Below are 24,547 nucleotides of genomic sequence, written 5' to 3'. Positions count from 1 at the left end.
GTTGTATTTAATACACCCTGGTATTACAGTCTAGTTGTATTTAATACACCCTGGTATTACAGTCTAGTTGTATTGATACACCCTGGTATTACAGTCTAGTTGTATTTAATACACCCTGGTATTACAGTCTAGTTGTATTTAATACACCCTGGTATTACAGTCTAGTTGTATTTAATACACCCTGGTATTACAGTCTAGTTGTATTTAATACACCCTGGTATTACAGTCTAGTTGTATTTAATACACCCTGGTATTACAGTCTAGTTGTATTTAATACACCCTGGTATTACAGTCTAGTTGTATTTAATACACCCTGGTATTACAGTCTAGTTGTATTGATACACCCTGGTATTACAGTCTAGTTGTATTTAATACACCCTGGTATTACAGTCTAATTGTATTTAATACACCCTGGTATTACAGTGGATACAGTCTAGTTGTATTTAATACACCCTGGTATTACAGTCTAGTTGTATTTAATACACCCTGGTATTACAGTCTAGTTGTATTTAATACACCCTGGTATTACAGTCTAGTTGTATTTAATACACCCTGGTATTACAGTCTAGTTGTATTGATACACCCTGGTATTACAGTCTAGTTGTATTTAATACACCCTGGTATTACAGTCTAGTTGTATTGATACACCCTGGTATTACAGTCTAGTTGTATTTAATACACCCTGGTATTACAGTGGATACAGTCTAGTTGTATTTAATACACCCTGGTATTACAGTCTAGTTGTATTTAATACACCCTGGTATTACAGTCTAGTTGTATTTAATACACCCTGGTATTACAGTCTAGTTGTATTTAATACACCCTGTTATTACAGTCTAGTTGTGTTTAATACACCCTGGTATTACAGTCTAGTTGTATTTAATACACCCTGGTATTACATTCTAGTTGTATTTAATACACCCTGGTATTACAGTCTAGTTGTATTTAATAGACCCTGGTATTACAGTCTAGTTGTATTTAATACACCCTGGTATTACATTCTAGTTGTATTTAAAACACCCTGGTTTTACAGTCTAGTTGTATTTAATACACCCTGGTATTACAATCTAGTTGTATTTAATACACCTTGGTATTACAGTGGATACAGTCTAGTTGTATTTAATACACCCTGGTATTACAGTCTAGTTGTATTTAATACACCCTGGTGTTACAGTCTAGTTGTATTTAATACACCCTGGTATTACAGTCTAGTTGTATTTAATACACCCTGGTATTAGAGTCTAGTTGTATTTAATACACCCTGGTATTACATTCTAGGTGTATTTAATACACCCTGGTATTATAGTCTAGTTGTATTGATACACCCTGGTATTACAGTCTAGTTGTATTTAATACACCCTGGTATTACAGTCTAGTTGTATTTAATACACCCTGGTATTACAGTCTAGTTGTATTTAATACACCCTGGTATTACAGTCTAGTTGTATTTAATACACCCTGGTATTACAGTCTAGTTGTATTTAATACACCCTGTTATTACAGTCTAGTTGTATTGATACACCCTGGTATTACAGTCTAGTTGTATTTAATACACCCTGGTATTACAGTCTAGTTGTATTTAATACACCCTGGTATTACAGTCTAGTTGTATTGATACACCCTGGTATTACAGTCTAGTTGTATTTAATACACCCTGGTATTACAGTCTAGTTGTATTGATACACCCTGGTATTACAGTCTAGTTGTATTTAATAGACCCTGGTTTTACAGTCTAGTTGTATTTAATACACCCTGGTATTACAGTCTAGTTGTATTGATACACCCTGGTATTACAGTCTAGTTGTATTTGATACACCCTGGTATTACAGTCTAGTTGTATTTAATACACCCTGGTATTACAGTCTAGTTGTATTTAATACACCCTGGTATTACAGTGGATACAGTCTAGTTGTATTTAATACACCCTGGTATTACAGTCTAGTTGTATTGATACACCCTGGTATTACAGTCTATTTGTATTTAATACACCCTGGTATTACAGTCTAGTTGTATTTAATACACCCTGGTATTACAGTCTAGTTGTATTTAATACACCCTGGTATTACAGTCTAGTTGTATTTAATACACCCTGTTATTACAGTCTAGTTGTATTTAATACACCCTGGTATTACAGTCTAGTTGTATTTAATACACCCTGGTATTACAGTGGATACAGTCTAGTTGTATTTAATACACCCTGGTATTACAGTGGATACAGTCTAGTTGTATTTAATACACCCTGGTATTACAGTCTAGTTGTATTTAATACACCCTGGTATTACATTCTAGTTGTATTTAATACACCCTGGTATTACAGTCTAGTTGTATTTAATACACCCTGGTATTACAGTCTAGTTGTATTTAATACACCCTGGTATTACAGTCTAGTTGTATTTAATACACCCTGTTATTACAGTCTAGTTGTATTGATACACCCTGGTATTACAGTCTAGTTGTATTGATACACCCTGGTATTACAGTCTAGTTGTATTTATTACACCCTGGTATTACAGTCTAGTTGTATTTAATACACCCTGGTATTACAGTCTAGTTGTATTTAATACACCCTGGTATTACAGTCTAGTTGTATTTAATACACCCTGGTATTACAGTCTAGTTGTATTGATACACCCTGGTATTACAGTCTAGTTGTATTTATTACACCCTGGTATTACAGTCTAGTTGTATTTAATACACCCTGGTATTACAGTCTAGTTGTATTGATATAGTACCTTGTACCAAAGAGTGTGTCCACTTCCCACCTGCTTGCTGCTGTCTGTCTGTTTGTCTGTCTGTCTGTCCTGTTTGCCTGTCTGTCTCAACCACTGTCTCTCTGTCTCGCTGTCTTTAAACCTCTCTTCTCTTCGTTCTTGTGATCTATCTCTCTATTTATTTCTTTCTCTCTTTTTCTGCCTTTGCCTCGCTATACCTCTCTCTCTGTCGCCTCCCTCTCTGTCTGTCCCCTCTCTCTCTCCTCTTTATTTATTTATCTCTCTCTCTCTCCTCTATCTTACTCTCTCTCTCCCCCTCCCTTCTCTCTCTCTCCCCTCCCTTCTCTCTCCCCTCCCTTCTCTCTCTCACTCCCCTCCTTTCTCTCTCTCTCTCCCCTCCCCTCCCTTCTCTCTCTCTCCCCCTCCCTTCTCTCTCTCTCCCCCTCCCTTCTCTCTCTCTCCCCTCCCTTCTCTCTCCCCTCCCTTCTCTCTCTCACTCCCCTCCTTTCTCTCTCTCTCTCCCCTCCCCTCCCTTCTCTCTCTCTCTCTCCTCCCTTCTCTCTCTCTCTCCCCTCCCTTCTCTCTCTCTCTCCCCTCCCTTCTCTCTCTCTCTCTCCCCTCCCTTCTCTCTCTCTCTCCCCTCCCTTCTCTCTCTCTCTCTCCCCTCCCTTTTCTCTCTCCATATCCTTGTAACACTTGTCCTTTCTGTGGAATGCTTCTGTTATCTGACACCAAAGTAATGATGTTAGATCTTAGCTGGGTGGGAAACCTGTAAGAGAGATGTTGGTGAGCTGTGTGTGTCTCTCTGTAGGTCTCCTACCCTTCCTGTGTCTATCTGTAGGTCTTCTACCCTTCATGTGTCTCTCTGTAGGTCTCCTACCCTTCCTGTGTCTCTCTGTAGGTCTCCTACCCTTCCCGTGTCTCTCTGTAGGTCTGTCTCTCTCTGTAGGTCTCCTGATCTTCCTGTGTCTCTCTGCAGGTCTGGTGTGTATGAAGTCCAGTACTTCAGTAGTAGAGCTGGTGATGCTGCTCTGCTCTCAGGTATGTACTCCTTCACTCCTCTATCTGTCTCTGTCTCTCTTTGTCTCTGTCTCTGTATGTCTCTCTCTCTCTGTCTCGTTCTGTCTCTCTCCCTCTCTGTCACTCCCTGTATCTCTCTCTCTCTCTCTCTGCATCTGTCTCTCTCTCTCTCTGTCTCTCTCTCTGTGTCTGTCTCTCTCTCTGTGTCTGTCTCTCTCTCTGTATCTGTCTCGCTGTCTCTTTCTGTATCTGTCTCTCTCTCTCTTTCTCTCTCTCTGTATCTGTCTCTCTCTCTGTCTCTCTCTCTGTGTCTGTCTCTCTCTCTGTGTCTGTCTCTCTCTCTGTATCTGTCTCGCTGTCTCTTTCTGTATCTGTCTCTCTCTCTCTTTCTCTCTCTCTGTATCTGTCTCTCTGTCTCTGTCTCTTCCTCTCGCTCTCTGTCTCAATCTCTCTGTCTCTTCCTCTCTCTCTCTGTCTCTCTCTGTATCTGTCTCTCTGTCTCTGTCTCTTCCTCTCTCGCTCTCTCTGTCTCTCTCTCTGTCTTTCTCTCTCTCTGTTTTGCTCTTCCTCTGTTTCTGTCTCTCTCTGTCTCTCTCTCTCTCTGTCTAGTTTCTGAAAAAGATACCACAAGTCCTCAACTGGCAGCTTCATTAAATAGTACCCGCAAAACACCAGTCTCAACGTCAACAGTGAAGAGACGACTCCGGGATTCTGGCCTTCTAGGCAGAGTTGCAAAGAAAAAGCCATATCTCAGACTGGCCAATAAAAATAAAAGATTAAGATGGGCAAAATCTTCTACATACTATATACATTTTATGAACACAATCTATTTTACAATAGTTCTATTTTGTTAGTTTTTACTGATATCCTTCATCAACCTCTCCCATCTATTACTGATGTCCTTCCTCTACCCTCAACTATCTATTACTGATGTCCTTCCTCTATCATCAACCTCTCCCATCTATTACTGATGTCCTTCATCTACCCTCAACCATCTATTACTGATGTGCTTCCTCTACCCTCAACCATCTATTACTGATGTCCTTCCTATACCCTCAACCATCTATTACTGATGTCCTTCCTCTACCCTCAACCATCTCTTACTGATGTCCTTCCTCTATCCTCAACCTCTCCCATCTGTTACTGACGTCCTTCCTCTACCCTCTTCCATCTATAACTGATGTCCTTCCTCTACCCTCAACCATCTATTACTGATGTCCTTCCTCTACCCTCAACCTCTCCCATCTATTACTGATGTCCTTCCTCTACCCTCAACCTCTCCCATCTATTACTGATGTCCTTCCTCTACCCTCAACCATCTATTACTGATGTCCTTCCTCTACCCTCAACCATCTATTACTGATGTCCTTCCTCTACCCTCTCCCATCTATTACTGATGTCCATCCTCTACCCTCAACCTCTCCCATTTATTACTGATGTCCTTCCTCTACCCTCAACCTCTCCCATCTATTACTGATGTCCTTCCTCTACCCTCAACCATCTATTACTGATGTCCTTCCTCTACCCTCAACCATCTATTACTGATGTCCTTCCTCTACTCTCAACCTCCCACTTATTACTGATGTCCTTCCTCTACCCTCAACCTCTTCCATCTATTACTGATGTCCTTCCTCTACCCTCAACCATCTATTACTGATGTCCTTCCTCTATCCTCAACCTCTCCCATCTGTTACTGATGTCCTTCCTCTACCCTCTTCCATCTATTACTGATGTCCTTCCTCTACCCTCAACCATCTATTACTGATGTCCTTCCTCTACCCTCAACCATCTATTACTGATGTCCTTCCTCTACCCTCAACCATCTATCACTGATGTCCTTCCTCTACCCTCAACCATCTATTACTGATGTCCTTCCTCTACCCTCAACCATCTCTTACTGATGTCCTTCCTCTATCCTCAACCTCTCCCATCTGTTACTGACGTCCTTCCTTTACCCTCTTCCATCTATAACTGATGTCCTTCCTCTACCCTCTCCCATCTATTACTGATGTCCTTCCTCTACCCTCTCCCATCTATTACTGATGTCCTTCCTCTACCCTCAACCTCTCCCATCTATTACTGATGTCCTTCCTCTACCCTCAACCATCTATTACTGATGTCCTTCCTCTACCCTCTCCCATCTATTACTGATGTCCTTCCTCTACCCTCAACCTCTCCCATCTATTACTGATGTCCTTCCTCTACCCTCTCCCATCTATTACTGGTGTCCTTCCTCTACCCTCAACCTCTCCCATCTATTACTGATGTCCTTCCTCTACCCTCAACCTCTCCCATCTATTACTGATGTCCTTCCTCTACCCTCTCCCATCTATTACTGATGTACTTCCGGTTTGTCCTTCCGGTTTGATTCCGGTTCTATTTGCCATATCTTTCAAACTTTCACAACATTTCTGAACCCCTCTATTCTCATAGTTTCTACAGATTATAAATTGAAAATAAACATTTTTGCTAATAGAATTATTATATTATTGATCGATTGACAATGACTTTTCAGATCATCCAGTTGGACAGGTTTCTCAATTTCTTTCTTAGGTTTTTGCATTCTTCATCAAACCATTTGTCATTGTTGTTTATTTTCTGAGATTGACTGCTTGAAATGGCTAGTTTTTATAGGGAAGCTGAGAGCTCCAATATACTGTTTAGTTTTTATAGGGAAGCTGAGAGCTCCAATATACTGTTTAGTTTTTATAGGGAAGCTGAGATATACTGTTTAGTTTTTATAGGGAAGCTGAGATATACTGTTTAGTTTTTATAGGGAAGCTGAGATATACTGTTTAGTTTTTATAGGGAAGCTGAGAGCTCCAATGTACTGTTTAGTTTTTATAGGGAAGCTGAGATATACTGTTTAGTTTTTATAGGGAAGCTGAGATATACTGTTTAGTTTTTATAGGGAAGCTGAGATATACTGTTATAGTTTTTATAGGGAAGCTGAGAGCTCCAATATACTGTTTAGTTTTTATAGGGAAGCTGAGAGCTCCAATATACTGTTTAGTTTTTATAGGGAAGCTGAGAGCTCCAATATACTGTTTAGTTTTTATAGGGAAGCTGAGATATACTGTTTAGTTTTTATAGGGAACCTGAGAGCTCTAATATACTGTTTAGTTTTTATAGGGAAGCTGAGAGCTCCAATATACTGTTTAGTTTTTATAGGGAAGCTGAGATATATTGTTTAGTTTTTATAGGGAAGCTGAGAGCTCCAATATACTGTTTAGTTTTTATAGGGAAGCTGAGATATATTGTTTAGTTTTTATAGGGAAGCTGAGAGCTCCAATATACTGTTTAGTCTTTCTGCTGCCAAGTTTACACCTTCACTATTACAGTGGAACGTTTTACCCAGGAATTGTTCTAAAAGGAATTACATTTGTTGTTGCCTAATAGTTGTTTGGTAGATTTCCACACTACTTTCCTTCCATCTATAGCATTTCTTAATATTACTCAGTTCCTTTGGCTCCGATGCCTCATGATTGAGTATTGCTCTGTTCAAGTGGACTGTGATTTTGCTGTGGTCTGATAGGGGTGTCAGTGGGCTGACCATGAACACTCTGAGAGACTCTGGGTTGAGGTCAGTGATAAAGTAGTCTACAGTACTACTGCCAAGAGATGAGCTATAGGTGTATCTGCCATATGAGTCCCCTCGAAGCCTACCATTGACTATGTACATACCCAGCATGCAACAGAGCTGCAGGAGTTGTGACCCGGTTTTGTTGGTTATGTTATCGTAGTTGTCTCTCCTCTCTCTCTTTCCTTCCCTCTCTCTCTCTCTCTCTGAACTATAATGCATTATGTATGTATTCATTAAAGTGTGCTTATAATGCATTATGAAGAGGATATTCATAGGAAGTGTTATAATGCATTATGAAGAGGATATTCATAGGAAGTGTTACCAACTTCTCTTCTTCGACACCAAGTTTACAGAAACAATGATAGCACATACTGTCATTATGAACCTTCTAGAGCAACATAGACTGGTATAATGAACCTTCTAGAGTAACATAGACAGGTATAATGAACCTTCTAGAGTAACAGACTGGTATAATGAACCTTCTAGAGTAACATAGATAGGTACAATGAACCTTCTAGAGTAACATAGACAGGTACAATGAACCTTCTAGAGTAACATAGACAGGTACAATGAACCTTCTAGCATAATATAGAATTTGTGGACCCGCCATTTGGGAAGCGTGCGCAGCTCAACTCATGACATTCATTGTCCACCTCATGTTGCACTTTAAATGAGTGTTTTAAGTCTCAGAGCTTACCCTTCAGTCAGTCCCCCGTAGATGCAGCACTAAGCAACCAATGATGAGGGCTGTTTGTTGATCGACAGTTCTGAAGTGCTATCAGACGGGTGTCTGGTTACAGACCTGTCCTTTATGACAGCGTGAACTGTTGTGTCTGCTGCGGTGTCAATGAGGATGAATCGGCAATTTTCCAAATGTGATTCTCGTGCGCTTCGCCACCGTTTGTCTCTTCCAAACAGGCACAATGATTCCTGAAATGCATAAACATGCTTCTACTATATTATCCAACCATGTCCTCTCTCTCTGCTGTCTTTTACTATATTATCCAACCATGTCCTCTCTCTCTACTGTCTTTTACTATATTATCCAACCATGTCCTCTCTCTCTACTGTCTTCTACTATATTATCCAACCATGTCCTCTCTCTACTGTCTTTTACTATATTATCCAACCATGTCCTCTCTCTCTACTGTCTTTTACTATATTATCCAACCATGTCCTCTCTCTCTACTGTCTTTTACTATATTATCCAACCATGTCCTCTCTCTACTGTCTTTTACTATATTATCCAACCATGTCCTCTCTCTCTCTGTACTGTCTTTTACTATATTATCCAACCATGTCCTCTCTCTCTCTACTGTCTTTTACTATATTATCCAACCATGTCCTCTCTCTCTACTGTCTTTTACTATATTATCCAACCATGTCCTCTCTCTACTGTCTTTTACTATATTATCCAACCATGTCCTCTCTCTCTACTGTCTTTTATTATATTATCCAACCATGTCCTCTCTCTCTACTGTCTTTTACTATATTATCCAACCATGTCCTCTCTCTCTCTGTACTGTCTTTTACTATATTATCCAACCATGTCCTCTCTCTACTGTCTTTTACTATATTATCCAACCATGTCCTCTCTCTACTGTCTTTTACTATATTATCCAACCATGTCCTCTCTCTCTCTGTACTGTCTTTTACTATATTATCCAACCATGTCCTCTCTCTCTCTACTGTCTTTTACTATATTATCCAACCATGTCCTCTCTCTACTGTCTTTTATTATATTATCCAACCATGTCCTCTCTCTCTACTGTCTTTTACTATATTATCCAACCATGTCCTCTCTCTCTACTGTCTTTACTATATTATCCAACCATGTCCTCTCTCTCTACTGTCTTTTATTATATTATCCAACCATGTCCTCTCTCTCTACTGTCTTTTATTATATTATCCAACCATGTCCTCTCTCTCTCTACTGTCTTTTACTATATTATCCAACCATGTCCTCTCTCTCTACTGTCTTCTACTATATTATCCAACCATGTCCTCTCTCTCTACTGTCTTTTACTATATTATCCAACCATGTCCTCTCTCTCTCTACTGTCTTTTACTATATTATCCAACCATGTCCTCTCTCTCTACTGTCTTTTACTATATTATCCAACCATGTCCTCTCTCTACTGTCTTTTACTATATTATCCAACCATGTCCTCTCTCTCTCTGTACTGTCTTTTACTATATTATCCAACCATGTCCTCTCTCTCTCTACTGTCTTTTACTATATTATCCAACCATGTCCTCTCTCTCTACTGTCTTTTACTATATTATCCAACCATGTCCTCTCTCTCTACTGTCTTCTACTATATTATCCAACCATGTCCTCTCTCTACTGTCTTTTACTATATTATCCAACCATGTCCTCTCTCTCTACTGTCTTTTACTATATTATCCAACCATGTCCTCTCTCTCTACTGTCTTTTATTATATATTATCCAACCATGTCCTCTCTCTCTCTACTGTATTTTACTATATTATCCAACCATGTCCTCTCTCTACTGTCTTTACTATATTATCCAACCATGTCCTCTCTCTCTACTGTCTTTTACTATATTATCCAACCATGTCCTCTCTCTACTGTCTTTTATTATATTATCCAACCATGTCCTCTCTCTCTACTGTCTTTTACTATATTATCCAACCATGTCCTCTCTACTGTCTTTTACTATATTATCCAACCATGTCCTCTCTCTCTACTGTATTTTACTATATTATCCAACCATGTCCTCTCTCTACTGTCTTTTACTATATTATCCAACCATGTCCTCTCTCTACTGTCTTTTACTATATTATCCAACCATGTCCTCTCTCTCTCTACTGTCTTTTACTATATTATCCAACCATGTCCTCTCTCTACTGTCTTTACTATATTATCCAACCATGTCCTCTCTCTCTACTGTATTTTACTATATTATCCAACCATGTCCTCTCTCTCTGCTGACTTGGTCTTTGAGGACCAAGCGCCACTTTGGAAAACAACGATATCCCAAACAAGGTGTGGCAGGGCCCGTAGATAACATGCAGAAGTAGAAACATAATGATTCTCACCTCTGACTTTTGTTCTTCAGCTTTGTCCTCTGTGGGTATGAGTGGTTTTCCACTAGTTGTTCAAGATTACAGTTGAGATGTTCTTGTCCTTTTAGGGGTCCACTCTTCTCATCCTCCTCTCCTCTCTTCTCCAGTCCTCTCCTTTCCCAAACTCCTCTTCTCTCCTCTCTTCTCCTCTCCAGTCCTCTCCTTTCCAAACCTCCTCTTCCATCTTCTCTTCTCCTCTCCAGTCCTCTCCTTTCCAAACCTCCTCTTCCCTCTTCTCTTCTCCTCTCCAGTCCTCTCCTTTCCCAACCTCCTCTTCTCTTCTCCTCTCCAGTCCTCTCCTTTCACAACCTCCTCTTCTCTCTTCTCTTCTCCTCTGCAGTCCTCTCCTTTCTTCTTTCTATCCATTTCCTCCTGACTTTTCTGCTGTCCCATCCTCTTCTCCTCTTCTCCTTATGTTGTCTCCGTCCTGTCCACCTTTCTTCTCCTCACCTCTCTTCCTACGACATCCTCCTCTCTCTCTCATCGTCTCCTCTACACTTCTCACTTTCCTTTATCTCTCATCTCCTCCTCCCCTCTTCCCTCCTTTCCTCTCCTCTCCTCCCCCTCTCTGCCCTCTCATCTACTCCTCTCCTCCCCCTCTCCTGTCCTCTCCTCTACCTGTCAGTGTGTATAGTATTACCCAGGGATCCAGCCTTGTCTTCCATTAGGGGCCCATGGGACAGAACCCTAGCCCGGATATTGATCCCTGGGATGGGGAAGTGAACCTGAGACGCTCCCCTGAGTTCTCCAGACCCATCCCGGCCATGGAAATAATGTAGCTCTCTCTCTCTCTCTCTCTCTCTCTCTCTCTCTCTCTCTCTCTCTCTCTCAATTCAATTCAATTTAATTTCAAATCAAGGGCTTTATTGGCATGGGAAACATGTGTTAACATTGCCAAAGCAAGTGAGGTAGATAATATATAAAGTAAATATATAAAGTGAAATATCTCTCTCTCTCTCTCCCTCTCTCCCTCCCCCCCTCCCTCTATCATGGGTTTCAACTGGCTTCGATTAAGCTCTTAGTCAGTAGAGCTAATGATGCAGTCTGCATCCTGTATACTGTCTGGGAAAATGTGTCTGATGATCACTGGTCACATGATAGAGAGGGTTCGGTTGTGATATTGGGTATTTGAGTATTCAACTGAAATTAATCACAACTAGGGCTTTTGCGGTGATCATATTACCATCACAAAATTACCGTCACAAAATCCAGGCCAATAGGCTTCTCCTATTGGCTGATGGTCATTAGTCTACCAAATGCGTTAACTGCCTGGTACCCAGTACTCTATTGTCCATCTATCTCTCTAATCTCTCTGACATCAATAGAAATCTAATGGAAAATCTGATCAAGGACTTCATGTTGCGCAACATTTATATATACTATGCAATTGCGTGAGAAAACAGTGTACAGATTACCTCAACTAGCCTGTACCCCCACACATTGACCCTGTACCGGTGCCCCCTGTATATAGCCTCCACATTGACTCTGTACCGTAACACCCTGTATATAGCCTCCACATTGACTCTGTACCGGTACCCCCTGTATATAGCCTCCACATTGACTCTGTACCGGTACCCCCTGTATATAGCCTCCACATTGACTCTGTACCATAACACCCTGTATATAGCCTCCACATTGACTCTGTACCGTAACACCCTGTATATAGTCTCCACATTGACTCTGTACCGTAACACCCTGTATATAGTCTCCACATTGACTCTGTACCGTAATACCCTGTATATAGCCTCCACATTGACTCTTGTAAGAGAAGCATTTCACGGCAAAGTCTACACTTGTTGTATTCGGCGCATGTGACAAATCAAATTTGATTTGATTTGATGGCCTCTATTAAAAAGTGGAGGATCAGCTTTCTCTAGACTAGGCCTACTATATTTTTTTCTTAACTTTCCTAATATTAAGCACATTGCTTCTCTTTACAACAGGAGTATAGCCTACCTGGCTGGCATGAAAATAACCACGGGGAAAAGCGTCCTCCATGCCCTATTTAAGTGATCTTGTATTTTTCTCCTGTTTCGATACAGGAGCATGATAATGGTCCATTCTAAAACAAAACAAAACAAAACAAAGTTCACACACATATTATTTAGTACATTAAATCAAGATTAAATCAAGAATAGTCTGATGAGTGACAATATTTGTGAATAAAAAAAAAATGTATTAATTTATTTTACCTTTGTTTAACCAGGTAGGCAAGTTGAGAACAAGTTCTCATTTACAACTGCGACCTGGCCAAGATAAAGCAAAGCAGTATGACGCATAGATAAAGCAAAGCAGTGCAACACAAAGCAGTGTGAGCTGCTCTGACAGTGTCTCCAATTTCAGAGATTTTTGTAGTTCGTTCCAGTCATTGGCAGCAGAGAACTGGAAGGAGAGGCGGCCAAAGGAGGAATTGGCTTTAGGGGTGACCAGTGAAATACAGTGGGGCAAAAAAAGTATTTAGTCAGCCACCCATTGTGCAAGTTCTCCCACTTAAAAAGATGATGAGAGACCTGTAATTTTCATCATAGGTACACTTCAACTATGACAGACAAAATGAGGAGAAAATGAGGAGAAGAAATCCAGAAAATCACATTGTAGGATTTTTTATGAATTTATTGTGGTCTTGTGTGTCTTCCATTTCCTAATAATTGCTCCCACATCTTGTTGGCTGATGAAAAGTAAATGTGGTCCGTTTTTCCAATATCTTCAATATGCACCTCGGAATTGGATAAGGGACGCTCGCAGTTGCGTCCCCGAAGTGTCTGTCTTCACTTGTAGTGAGAAAGACCCGATCACATGATGGAGAGCCATGTGAGTGAGAGGTGCTTCGGAGCAGCACAGCACTCAGGAAGAAGGGCACAACGGCCACTGGCCGCAAAAGACACGGAAGGTCCATTACGTTACACGAAGGGGATGCTGCCGGGATATCAAGTCAAAATTGTGAATGAGAGAATGATGAAGTACAAACAAAGCAGAGCTCATGCCTTTTTCAGGTGACTTTTTTCAAATCATCATTAGAGTCTCATCATGCAGCCGTACAATGTATTAAATCAAACGTATAACCCAACGTTTGTAGGACAACTAAAGTTACATCAATAACTCTAAATGAAGCAGGTAGGAGGACCAGTTTCTTTGTTAACCCCCTCAACACAGAATAACCTCGTGCAACACTTCCTCAAATCGTTTGAGGGAAAATATCCTTTCTATGTTATTGATCTGTGTTCAATTGTATTCTTCATACTATTAAATAATATAAAATAATGCCATGGAATTCTAAGTAAATCTTGTCTGCCTAATGAACTGGTGGAGCCCACAGCCATATGATTTAGCCAGATCAGGACCTAACATAAGGACAGGACCCTAACATGAGGACAGGACCTAACATAAGGACAGGACCTAACATGAGGACAGGACCTAACATGAGGACAGGACCTAACATGAGGACAGGACCTAACATGAGGACAGGACCTAACATGAGGACAGGACCTAACATGAGGACAGGACCCTAACATAAGGACAGGACCTAACATAAGGACAGGACCTAACATAAGGACAGGACCTAACATAAGGACAGGACCTAACATAAGGACAGGACCCTAACATAAGGACAGGATATAACATGAGGACAGGACCTAACATAAGGACAGGACCTAACATAAGGACAGGACCTAACATCAGGACAGGACCTAACATGAGGACAGGACCCTAACATAAGGACAGGACCTAACATAAGGACAGGACCTAACATGAGGACAGGACCCTAACATGAGGACAGGACCTAACATCAGGACAGGACCTAACATAAGGACAGGACCCTAACATGAGGACAGGACCTAACATAAGGACAGGACCCTAACATGAGGACAGGACCTAACATAAGGACAGGACCCTAACATGAGGACAGGACCTAACATAAGGACAGGACCCTAACATGAGGACAGGACCTAACATAAGGACAGGACCCTAACATAAGGACAGGAAAACTCAGAGTATGCTGTTCTGTTCTTCTGAAATCGACTACATTTTCTACATATCATGTTTCTTTAGACCTGTCTAAAATAAACAATGGATTTATTGTGATGGTGTAGAATATATTACATGGATTTATTGTGATGGTGTAGACTATATTACATGGATTTATTGTGATGGTGTAGACTATATTACATGGATTTATTGTGATGGTGTAGGTAGATTATATTACATGTATTTATTGTGATGGTGTAGACTATAATACATGGATTTATTGTGATGGTGTAGGTAGATTATATTACATGTATTTATTGTGATGGTGTAGACTATATTACATGGATTTATTGTGATGGTGTAGACTATATTACATGGATTTATTGTGAAGGTGTAGACTATATTACATGGATTTATTGTGATGGTGTAGACTATATTACATGGATTTATTGTGAAGGTGTAGACTATATTACATGGATTTATTGTGATGGTGTAGACTATATTACATGGATTTATTGTGAAGGTGTAGGTAGACTATATTACATGGATTTATTGTGATGGTGTAGACTATATTACATGGATTTATTGTGATGGTGTAGGTAGACTATATTACATGGATTTATTGTGATGGTGTAGGTAGACTATATTACATGGATTTATTGTGATGGTGTAGGTAGACTATATTACATGGATTTATTGTGATGGTGTAGGTAGATTATATTACATGGATTTATTGTGATGGTGTAGGTAGATTATATTACATGGATTTATTGTGATGGTGTAGAATATTACATGGATTTATTGTGAAGGTGTAGACTATATTACATGGATTTATTGTGATGGTGTAGACTATATTACATGGATTTATTGTGATGGTGTAGACTATATTACATGGATTTATTGTTATGGTGTAGGTAGACTATATTACATGGATTTATTGTGATGGTGTAGGTAGACTATATTACATGGATTTATTGTGATGGTGTAGGTAGACTATATTACATGGATTTATTGTGATGGTGTAGACTATATTACATGGATTTATTGTGATGGTGTAGACTATATTACATGGATTTATTGTGATGGTGTAGGTAGACTATATTACATGGATTTATTGTGAAGGTGTAGACTATATTACATGGATTTATTGTGATGGTGTAGACTATATTACATGGATTTATTGTGATGGTGTAGACTATATTACATGGATTTATTGTGATGGTTTAGGTAGACTATATTAGATGGATTTATTGTGATGGTGAAGGTAGACTATATTACATGGATTTATTGTGATGGTGTAGGTAGACTATATTACATGGATTTATTGTGATGGTGTAGACTATATTACATGGATTTATTGTGATGGTGTAGGTAGACTATATTACATGGATTTATTGTGAAGGTGTAGGTAGACTATATTACATGGATTTATTGTGATGGTGTAGACTATATTACATGGATTTATTGTGATGGTGTAGACTATATTACATGGATTTATTGTGATGGTTTAGGTAGACTATATTAGATGGATTTATTGTGATGGTGAAGGTAGACTATATTACATGGATTTATTGTGATGGTGTAGGTAGACTATATTACATGGATTTATTGTGATGGTGTAGACTATATTACATGGATTTATTGTGATGGTGTAGGTAGACTATATTACATGGATTTATTATGAAGGTGTAGGTAGACTATATTACATGGATTTATTGTGATAGTGGTCCGTAGTGGTCCGTAGTGGTCCGTAGTGGTCAGTGGTGTTCCATAGTGACTGTAGTGTCCATGGTGGTCCATAGTGGCCCGTGCTGGTCCATAGTGGTGTGTGGTGGTCCGTGGTGGTCCGTGGGGGTTAGTAGTGGTCCGTGGTGGTCCGTAGTGGTCTGTAGTGGTCCGTGGTGGTCCGAGGGGGTTAGTAGTGGTCTGTGGGGGTTAGTGGTGCTCCGTGGGGGTTAGTAGTGGTCCGTGGTGGTCCGTGGGGGTTAGTGGTGCTCCGTGGGGGTTAGTAGTGGTCCGTGGTGGTCCATAGTTGTCCGTGGGGGTTAGTAGTGGTCCATAGTGGTCTGTGGTGGTCCATAGTGGTCCGTGGGGGTTAGTAGTGGTCTGTAGTTGTCCATGGGGGTTAGTAGTGGTCCGTGGGAGTTAGTAGTGGTCTGTAGTGATGGTGTAGGTAGACTATATTACATGGATTTTTTGTGATGGTGTAGGTAGACTATATTACATGGATTTATTGTGATGGTGTAGGTAGACTATATTACATGGATTTATTGTGATGGTGTAGGTAGACTATATTACATGGATTTATTGTGATGGTGTAGACTATATTACATGGATTTATTGTGATGGTGTAGACTATATTACATGGATTTATTGTGATGGTGTAGACTATATTACATGGATTTATTGTGATGGTGTAGACTATATTACATGGATTTATTGTGATGGTGTAGACTATATTACATGGATTTATTGTGATGGTGTAGGTAGACTATATTACATGGATTTATTGTGATGGTGTAGACTATATTACATGGATTTATTGTGATGGTGTAGACTATATTACATGGATTTATTGTGATGGTGTAGGTAGACTATATTACATGGATTTATTGTGATGGTGTAGACTATATTACATGGATTTATTGTGATGGTGTAGGTAGACTATATTACATGGATTTATTGTGAAGGTGTAGGTAGACTATATTACATGGATTTATTGTGATGGTGTAGACTATATCACATGGATTTATTGTGATGGTGTAGGTAGACTATATTTCATGGATTTATTATGAAGGTGTAGGTAGACTATATTACATGGATTTATTGTGATAGTGGTCCGTAGTGGTCCGTAGTGGTCCGTAGTGGTCAGTGGTGTTCCATAGTGACTGTAGTGTCCATGGTTGTCCGTAGTGGCCCGTGCTGGTCCATAGTGGTGTGTGGTGGTCCGTGGTGGTCCGTGGGGGTTAGTAGTGGTCCGTGGTGGTCCATAGTGGTTTGTGGTGGTCCATAGTGGTCCGTGGGGGTTAGTAGTGGTCCGTGGTGGTCCATAGTGGTCCGTGGGGGTTAGTAGTGGTCCATAGTTGTCTGTGGTGGTCCATAGTGGTCCGTGGGGGTTAGTAGTGGTCCGTGGTGGTCCATAGTGGTCCGTGGGGGTTAGTAGTGGTCTGTAGTTGTCCGTGTGTGACCTTGTGTCTGTGTTGTGTTTCCAGGAGTGGCAGAACTCAATCCAGAAGAACGCCGGTCTGGCCTTCATCGAGCTCATTAACGAGGGAAGGTAATCAATCACCTATCACATTGATCTATCTATATTATACTGCTTAATCTATTATCACCATCAGGAATTGTATGCTCATGTCTGTGTTGCAGATATCACATTACTTATTGCACAGCTATAAGGAGTTTCTCTCTCCCTCACCCCACCACTATCCCTCTCTCCCCCACACCCCACTCTGTCTCTCTCTCTCCCTCCCTCCCTCACCCCTCCCACTCTCTCTTCTCTCTCCCTCCCAATCTGTCTCTTCTCTCTCCCTCCCTCACCCCTCCCACTCTCTCTTCTCTCTCCCTCCCTCACCCCTCCCAATCTATCTCTTCTCTCCCTCCCTCACCCCTCCCACTCTGTTGCTCTCTTTCACCCACCCCTCCCACTCTCTTTCTCCTCACCCTCTCACTCTTCTCTCTCCCTCCCTCACCCATCCCACTCTGTCTCTTCTCTCTCCCTCCCTCACCCCTCCCACTCTCTCTCTTCTCTCTCCCTCCCTCACCCCTCCCAATCTGTCTCTTCTCTCTCCCTCCCTCACCCCTCCCACTCTATCTCTTCTCTCTCTCCCTCACCCCTCCCACTCTCTCTTCTCTCTCTCTCCCTCCTTACCCCTCCCACTCTGTCTCTTCTCTCTCTCTCCCTCCCTCACCCCTCCCACTCTGTCTCTTCTCTCTCTCCCTCCCTCACCCCTCCCAATCTGTCTCTTCTCTCTCTCTCCCTCCCTCACCCATCCCAATCTGTCTCTTCTCTCTCTCTCCCTCCCTCACCCCTCCCACTCTCTCTTCTCTCTCTCCCTCCCTCACCCCTCCCACTCTGTCTCTTCTCTCTCTCCCTCCCTCACCCATCCCAATCTATCTCTTCTCTCTCCCTCCCTCACCCCTCCCACTCTCTTTCTCCTCACCCTCTTCTCTCTCCCTCCCTCACCCATCCCACTCTGTCTCTTCTCTCTCCCCTTCTGTTCCACCTCTCTTCCCTCTCTCACCTCAGACTGCTGTGCCATGCTATGAAGGACCACATTGTGCGTGTGGCCAACGAGGCAGAGTTTATCCTGAACAGACAGAGAGCTGAAGACGTACACAAACACGCTGAGTTTGAGGTGAACACAGAGACATTGTCTGACTGTCTGTCTCTGACTGTATGTCTGTATGTATCTGTCTCTGTCTGTCTGTCTGTATGTCTCTGTCTGTATGTCTGTATGTCTGTATGTCTCTGTCTGTATGTCTGTATGTCTGTATGTCTCTGTCTGTCTGTATGTCTCTGACTGTATGTCTCTGTCTGTATGTCTCTGTCTGTATGTCTGTCTGTCTGTATGTCTCTGTCTGTCTGTCTGTCTGTATGTCTCTGTCTGTATGTTTCTGTCTGTATGTCTCTGTCTGTCTGTCTGTATGTCTCTGTCTGTCTGTACGTCTCTGACTGTATGTCTCTGTCTGTATGTCTCTGTCTGTATGTCTCTGTCTGTATGTCTGTCTGTCTGTCTGTCTCTGTCTGTATGTCTGTCTGTCTGACTGTATGTCTCTGTCTGACTGTATGTCTCTGTCTGTATGTCTCTGTCCGTATGTCTGTATGTCTCTGACTGTATGTCTGTATGTCTCTGTCTGTCTGTATGTCTCTGACTGTATGTCTCTGACTGTATGTCTGTATGTATCTGTCTCTCTCTGTCTGTCTGTATGTCTCTGTCTGTCTGTCTGTATGTCTCTGTCTGTGTGTCTCTGTCTGTATGTCTCTGTCTGTATGTCTGTCTCTGACTGTATGTCTCTGTCTGTATGTCTCTGACTGTATGTCTCTGTCTGTATGTCTCTGTCTATATGTCTGTCTGTCTGACTGTATATCTCTGTCTGTATGTCTCTGTCTGTATGTCTGTCTGTCTGTCTGTCTCTGTCTGTATGTCTGTCTGTCTGACTGTATGTCTCTGTCTGTATGTCTCTGTCTGTATGTCTCTGACTGTATGTCTGTATGTCTCTGTCTGTCTGTATGTCTCTGACTGTATGTCTCTGACTGTATGTCTGTATGTATCTGTCTCTCTCTGTCTGTCTGTATGTCTCTCTCTGTCTGTCTGTATGTCTCTGTCTGTCTGTCTGTATGTCTCTGACTGTATGTCTCTGACTGTATCTCTCTGTCTGTATGTCTCTGTCTGTCTGTCTGTATGTCTCTGTCTGTATGTCTCTGTCTGTATGTCTGTATGTCTCTGTCTGTCTGTCTGTATGTCTCTGTCTGTATGTCTGTCTGTCTGTATGTCTCTGTCTGTCTGTATGTCTCTGTCTGTCTGTATGTCTCTGACTGTATGTCTCTGACTGTATGTCTATGTCTGTATGTCTCTGTCTATATGTCTGTCTGACTGTATGTCTCTGTCTGTATGTCTCTGTCTGTCTCTGTCTGTCTGTCTGTCTGTATGTCTGTCTGTCTGACTGTATGTCTCTGTCTGACTGTATGTCTCTGTCTGTATGTCTCTGTCCGTATGTCTGTATGTCTCTGTCTGTCTGTATGTCTCTGACTGTATGTCTCTGACTGTATGTCTGTATGTCTCTGACTGTATGTCTCTGTCTGTCTGTCTGTCTGTCTGTCTGTCTGTCTGTCTGTCTGTCTGTCTGTCTGTCTGTCTGTCTGTCTGTCTGTCTGTCTGTCTGTCTGTCTGTCTGTCTGTATCTGCACATCTCAACTTCTCTCTCTTTTTCCCCCCTCCCTTTCTATCTCCTTATCTTCCTCTACCACCTCTACCCCCCACCCCCTCTCTTTCTATCTCCTTCTCTCCCTCTACCCCCCCCCCCCCCCCCCCCCCACAGTCTAACTGTGCCCAGTACGCTGCTGACAGGAGGGAGGAGGAGAAGATGTGTGATCACCTGATCAGCGCTGCCAAGCACAGGGACCATGTGACCGCCAACCAATTGAAACAGAAGATACTCAACATCCTGACCAATAAGCACGGGGCATGGGGCACGATGTCACAGAGGTGAGAGGTAGTGGGAAGGTCAGAGATGAAACACACACAGGGATAGGTTGGAAGGATGTCACTGTGATGTCGAGGGTTCTGTTAGGTTCGCTTTGAGACAGGAAGACTGGAAAACAGGAAGTATCTGTCTTCTTTCTCAGACACACATGTTTTGATTGATAACATAACATGAAGACTAGGAGGAGGAGCTAAAGGTCTCACTAAATCACAGCACACAGCCATAGCATGAAGACTAGGAGGAGGAGCTAACGGTCTCACTAAATCACAGCACACGGCCATAGCATGAAGACTAGGAGGAGGAGCTAACGGTCTCACTAAATCACAGCACACAGCTATAGCATGAAGACTAGGAGGAGTAGCTAACGGTCTCACTAAATCACAGCACACAGCCATAACATGAAGACTAGGAGGAGGAGCTAACGGTCTCACTAAATCACAGCACACAGCCATAGCATGAAGACTAGGAGGAGGAGCTAACGGTCTCACTAAATCACAGCACACAGCCATAGCATGAAGACTAGGAGGAGGAGCTAACGGTCTCACTAAATCACAGCACACAGCCTTAACATGAAGACCAGGAGGAGGAGCTAACGGTCTCACTAAATCACAGCACACAGCCAAAACATGAAGACTAGGAGGAGGAGCTAACGGTCTCACTAAATCACAGCACACAGCCATAACATGAAGACTAGGAGGAGGAGCTAATGCTTTTATGTCTATTCATCTGAACATGTCTTTATTGAGCCTTGTGTTCCGCCCCCCTTTCTCTCTCTCAACCAATTACATGAGCTGCTTTAACTTATTTACTAACCTCTTTTATTACCTCAGCCAATTACACGACTTCTGGCGTCTGGACTACTGGGAGGACGACCTGAGGAGGAGGCGGAGATTCGTACGAAACCCCTTTGGCTCCACCCACCTTGATGTGTCACTTAAAGCCCTGGAGGACTATGGTCAGTCACCTATCCCAGAATACACTGCAAGTTAGTTAGTTACTTGACCATTTTTAAACAGTAGCATCGTGTGCCATTTGGTATCAGCTACAGTTGAAGTCAGAAGTTTACATACACTCAGGTTGGAGTCATTAAAACTCTTTTTTTCAACCACTCCACAAAGTTCTTGTTAATTAACAAATTATGGTTTTGGCAAGTCGGTTAGAACATCTACTTTGTGCATGACACAAGTAATTTTTCCAACAATTGTTTACAGACAGATTCTTTCACTTATAATTCACTGCATCACAATTCCAGTGGGTCAGAAGTTTACATACACTAATTTGACTGTGCCTGGAAAATTCCAGAAAACGATGTCATGGCTTTAAAAGTTTCTGATAGGCTAATTGACATCATTTGAGTCAATTGGAGGTGTACCTGTGGATGTATTTCAAGGCCCACCTTCAAACTCAGTGCCTCTTTGCTTGACATCATGGGAAAATCTAAATAAATCAGCCAAGACCTCAGAATAAACATTGCAGACCTCCACAAATGTGGTTCATCCTTGGGAGCAATTTCCAAACGCCTGAAGGTACCACGTTCATCTGTACAAACAATAGTACGCAAGTATAAACACCATGGGACCACGGAGCCGTCATACCACTCAGGGAGGAGACACGTTCTGTCTCCTAGAGATGAATGTACTTTGGTGCGAAAAGTGCAAATCAATCCCAGAACAACAGCAAAGGACCTTGTGAAGATGCTGGAGGAAACAGGTACAACCGTATCTATATCCACAGTAAAACGAGTCCTATATCGACATAACCTGAAAAGACGCTCAGCAAGGAAGAAGCCACTGCTCCAAAACCGCCATAAAAAAGCCAGACTACGGTTTGCAACTGCACATGGGGACAAAGATCGTACTTTTTGGAGAAATGTCCTCTGGTCTAATGAAAAAAAAATAGAACTGTTTGTCCATAATGACCATCGTTATGTTTGGAGGAAAAAGGGGGAGGCTTGAAAGCCAAAGAACACCATCCCAACAGTGAAGCACGGGGGTGGCAGCATCATGTTGTGGGGATGCTTTGCTGCAGGAGGGACTGGTGCACTTCACAAAACAGATGGCATCATGAGGGAGGAAAATTATGTGGATATATTGAAGCAACATCTCAGGACATCAGTCAGGAAGTTAAAGCTTGGTCGCAAATTGGGCCTTCCAAATGGACAATGACTCCAAGCATACTTCCAAAGTTGTGGCAAAATGGCTTAAGGACAACAAAGTCAAGGTATTGGAGTGTCCTTCACAAAGTCCTGACCTCAATCCTATAGTTAATTTGTGGGCAGAACTGAAAAGGTGTGTACGAGCAAGGAGGCCTACAAACCTGACTCAGTTACACCAGCTCTGTCAGGAGGAATGGGCCAAAATTCACCCAACATATTGTGGGAAGCTTGTGGAAGGCTACCAGAAACATTTGACCCAAGTTAAACAATCTAAAGGCAATGCTACCAAATACTACTTGAGTGTATGTAAACTTCTGACCCACTGGGAATGTGATGAAAGAAATAAAAGCTGAAATAAATAATTCTCTCTACTATTATTCTGACATTTCACATTCTTAAAATAAAGTGGTGATCCTAACTGACCTAAGACAATTAATTAAATGTCAAGGAATTGTGAAAAACTGTGTTTAAATGTGTTTGGCTAAGGTGTATGTAAACTTCCGACTTCAACTGTATACATTAATTGTGTTGTGTAGGTACGGAAGAGGAGGAAGAGGAGGGGCTTAAGTCTAAGAAGACCTTGCGCAGCCAATCACTGGTCAGTCAGAACCTGGAGGCGGAGCTAATGCTGGAGGGAGACGATGACACTGTCAGTCTGCTGCAGGAGAAAGAGATGGACAACCTGGCAGGTCAGACACCTTTCTGTGTGTGCTCTCTTTCCTGGTTGGTTCCATATACAGTGGGGCAAAAAAGTATTTAGTCAGCCACCAATTGTGCAAGTTCTCCTAATTAAAAAGATGAGAGAGGCCTGTAATTTTCATCATCGGTACACTTCAACTATGACAGACAAAATGAGAAAAAGAAATCCAGAAAATTACATTGTAGGATTTTTTATGAATTTATTTGAAAATTATGGTGGAAAATAAGTATTTGGTCAATAACAAAAGTTTATTATGGTGTATGTAATGTGGATATTATGAGGATTTACATTTGTATTATTATTATTAATATTGGTGACATACCAATGAAAGGTTTGGACACATCAACTCATTCAAGGGTTTTTCTTTATTTGTACTATTTTCTACATTGTAAAATAATAGTGAAAATATGAAATAACAGACATGAATCATGTAGTAATTTTTTTTTTAAAGTGTTAAACAAATCAAAATATATTTCATATTTGACATTCTTCAAAGTAGCCATCCTTTGCCTTGATGACAGTTTTGCACAAAAGGTCTGTCCAAACTTTTGACTGGCGCCGACAGGGGCGCAACTTTGGTTTTAGAAGTGAATAAACACTCCACTGCCGCTCTGACGTCGCTCGTCCACATATTTATATATTCTGAATTCAATTCCTTCACTTAGATTTGTGTGTATTAGGTAATTGTATTTGCTGTGTAATTGTTAGATATTGCTGCAACGACTGAAATAGAAGCACAAGCATTTCTGTTGTTAACGCTGGTTGTCTGATAGAATCAGAAGCCCCAGTCGGTATCTGTTGTAATTCACGTAATAATTGATTGGATTTTGATAGCTCTTTTCCCCAGCTGCTCAGAACTCTACATACTGTAGTAAGGAGGAAAGTTACCTCATCCACCACTGATATGTAGAACTGACTTACCTCTGTCTGTCTGTCTGTCTCTGTCTGTCTGTCTGTCTGTCTGTCTGTCTGTCTGTCTCTGTCTGTCTGTCTGTCTGTCTGTCTGTCTGTCTGTCTGTCTGTCTGTCTGTCTGTCTGTCTCTGTCTGTCTCTGTCTGTCTCTGTCTGTCTGTCTGTGCGTCTGTCTGTCTGTCTGTCTGTCTGTCTGTCTGTCTGTC

The 24,547-nt window shown here is 41.5% G+C and overlaps 1 protein-coding gene across 3 annotated transcripts in view; it reads left to right on the top strand.

Moving 5' to 3' along the window:
* The window catches only part of LOC110534825 (neurobeachin), a 315,108-nt gene that overhangs the window by 253,454 nt on the left and 37,107 nt on the right, over positions 1–24,547 (top strand). For all 3 annotated transcript variants that reach the window (XM_090188780.1, XM_090188779.1, XM_090188778.1), the window contains 6 exons: positions 3,691–3,752; positions 17,580–17,644; positions 18,617–18,725; positions 20,410–20,576; positions 21,405–21,529; positions 23,266–23,418. In XM_090188780.1, coding sequence (XP_090044906.1) covers positions 3,691–3,752; positions 17,580–17,644; positions 18,617–18,725; positions 20,410–20,576; positions 21,405–21,529; positions 23,266–23,418 — 681 coding nt within the window. The remainder of the gene's footprint in view (positions 1–3,690; positions 3,753–17,579; positions 17,645–18,616; positions 18,726–20,409; positions 20,577–21,404; positions 21,530–23,265; positions 23,419–24,547) is intronic.

The sequence above is a fragment of the Oncorhynchus mykiss genome, chromosome 10 (genome assembly GCF_057628025.1).
Source record: "Oncorhynchus mykiss isolate SJ-2025 chromosome 10, ASM5762802v1, whole genome shotgun sequence".
In the NCBI taxonomy this organism is placed as follows: Eukaryota; Metazoa; Chordata; class Actinopteri; order Salmoniformes; family Salmonidae; genus Oncorhynchus; species Oncorhynchus mykiss.
Note: the sequence above shows the minus strand (reverse complement) of the source record. Positions and strands in the feature narration are given on the sequence as shown.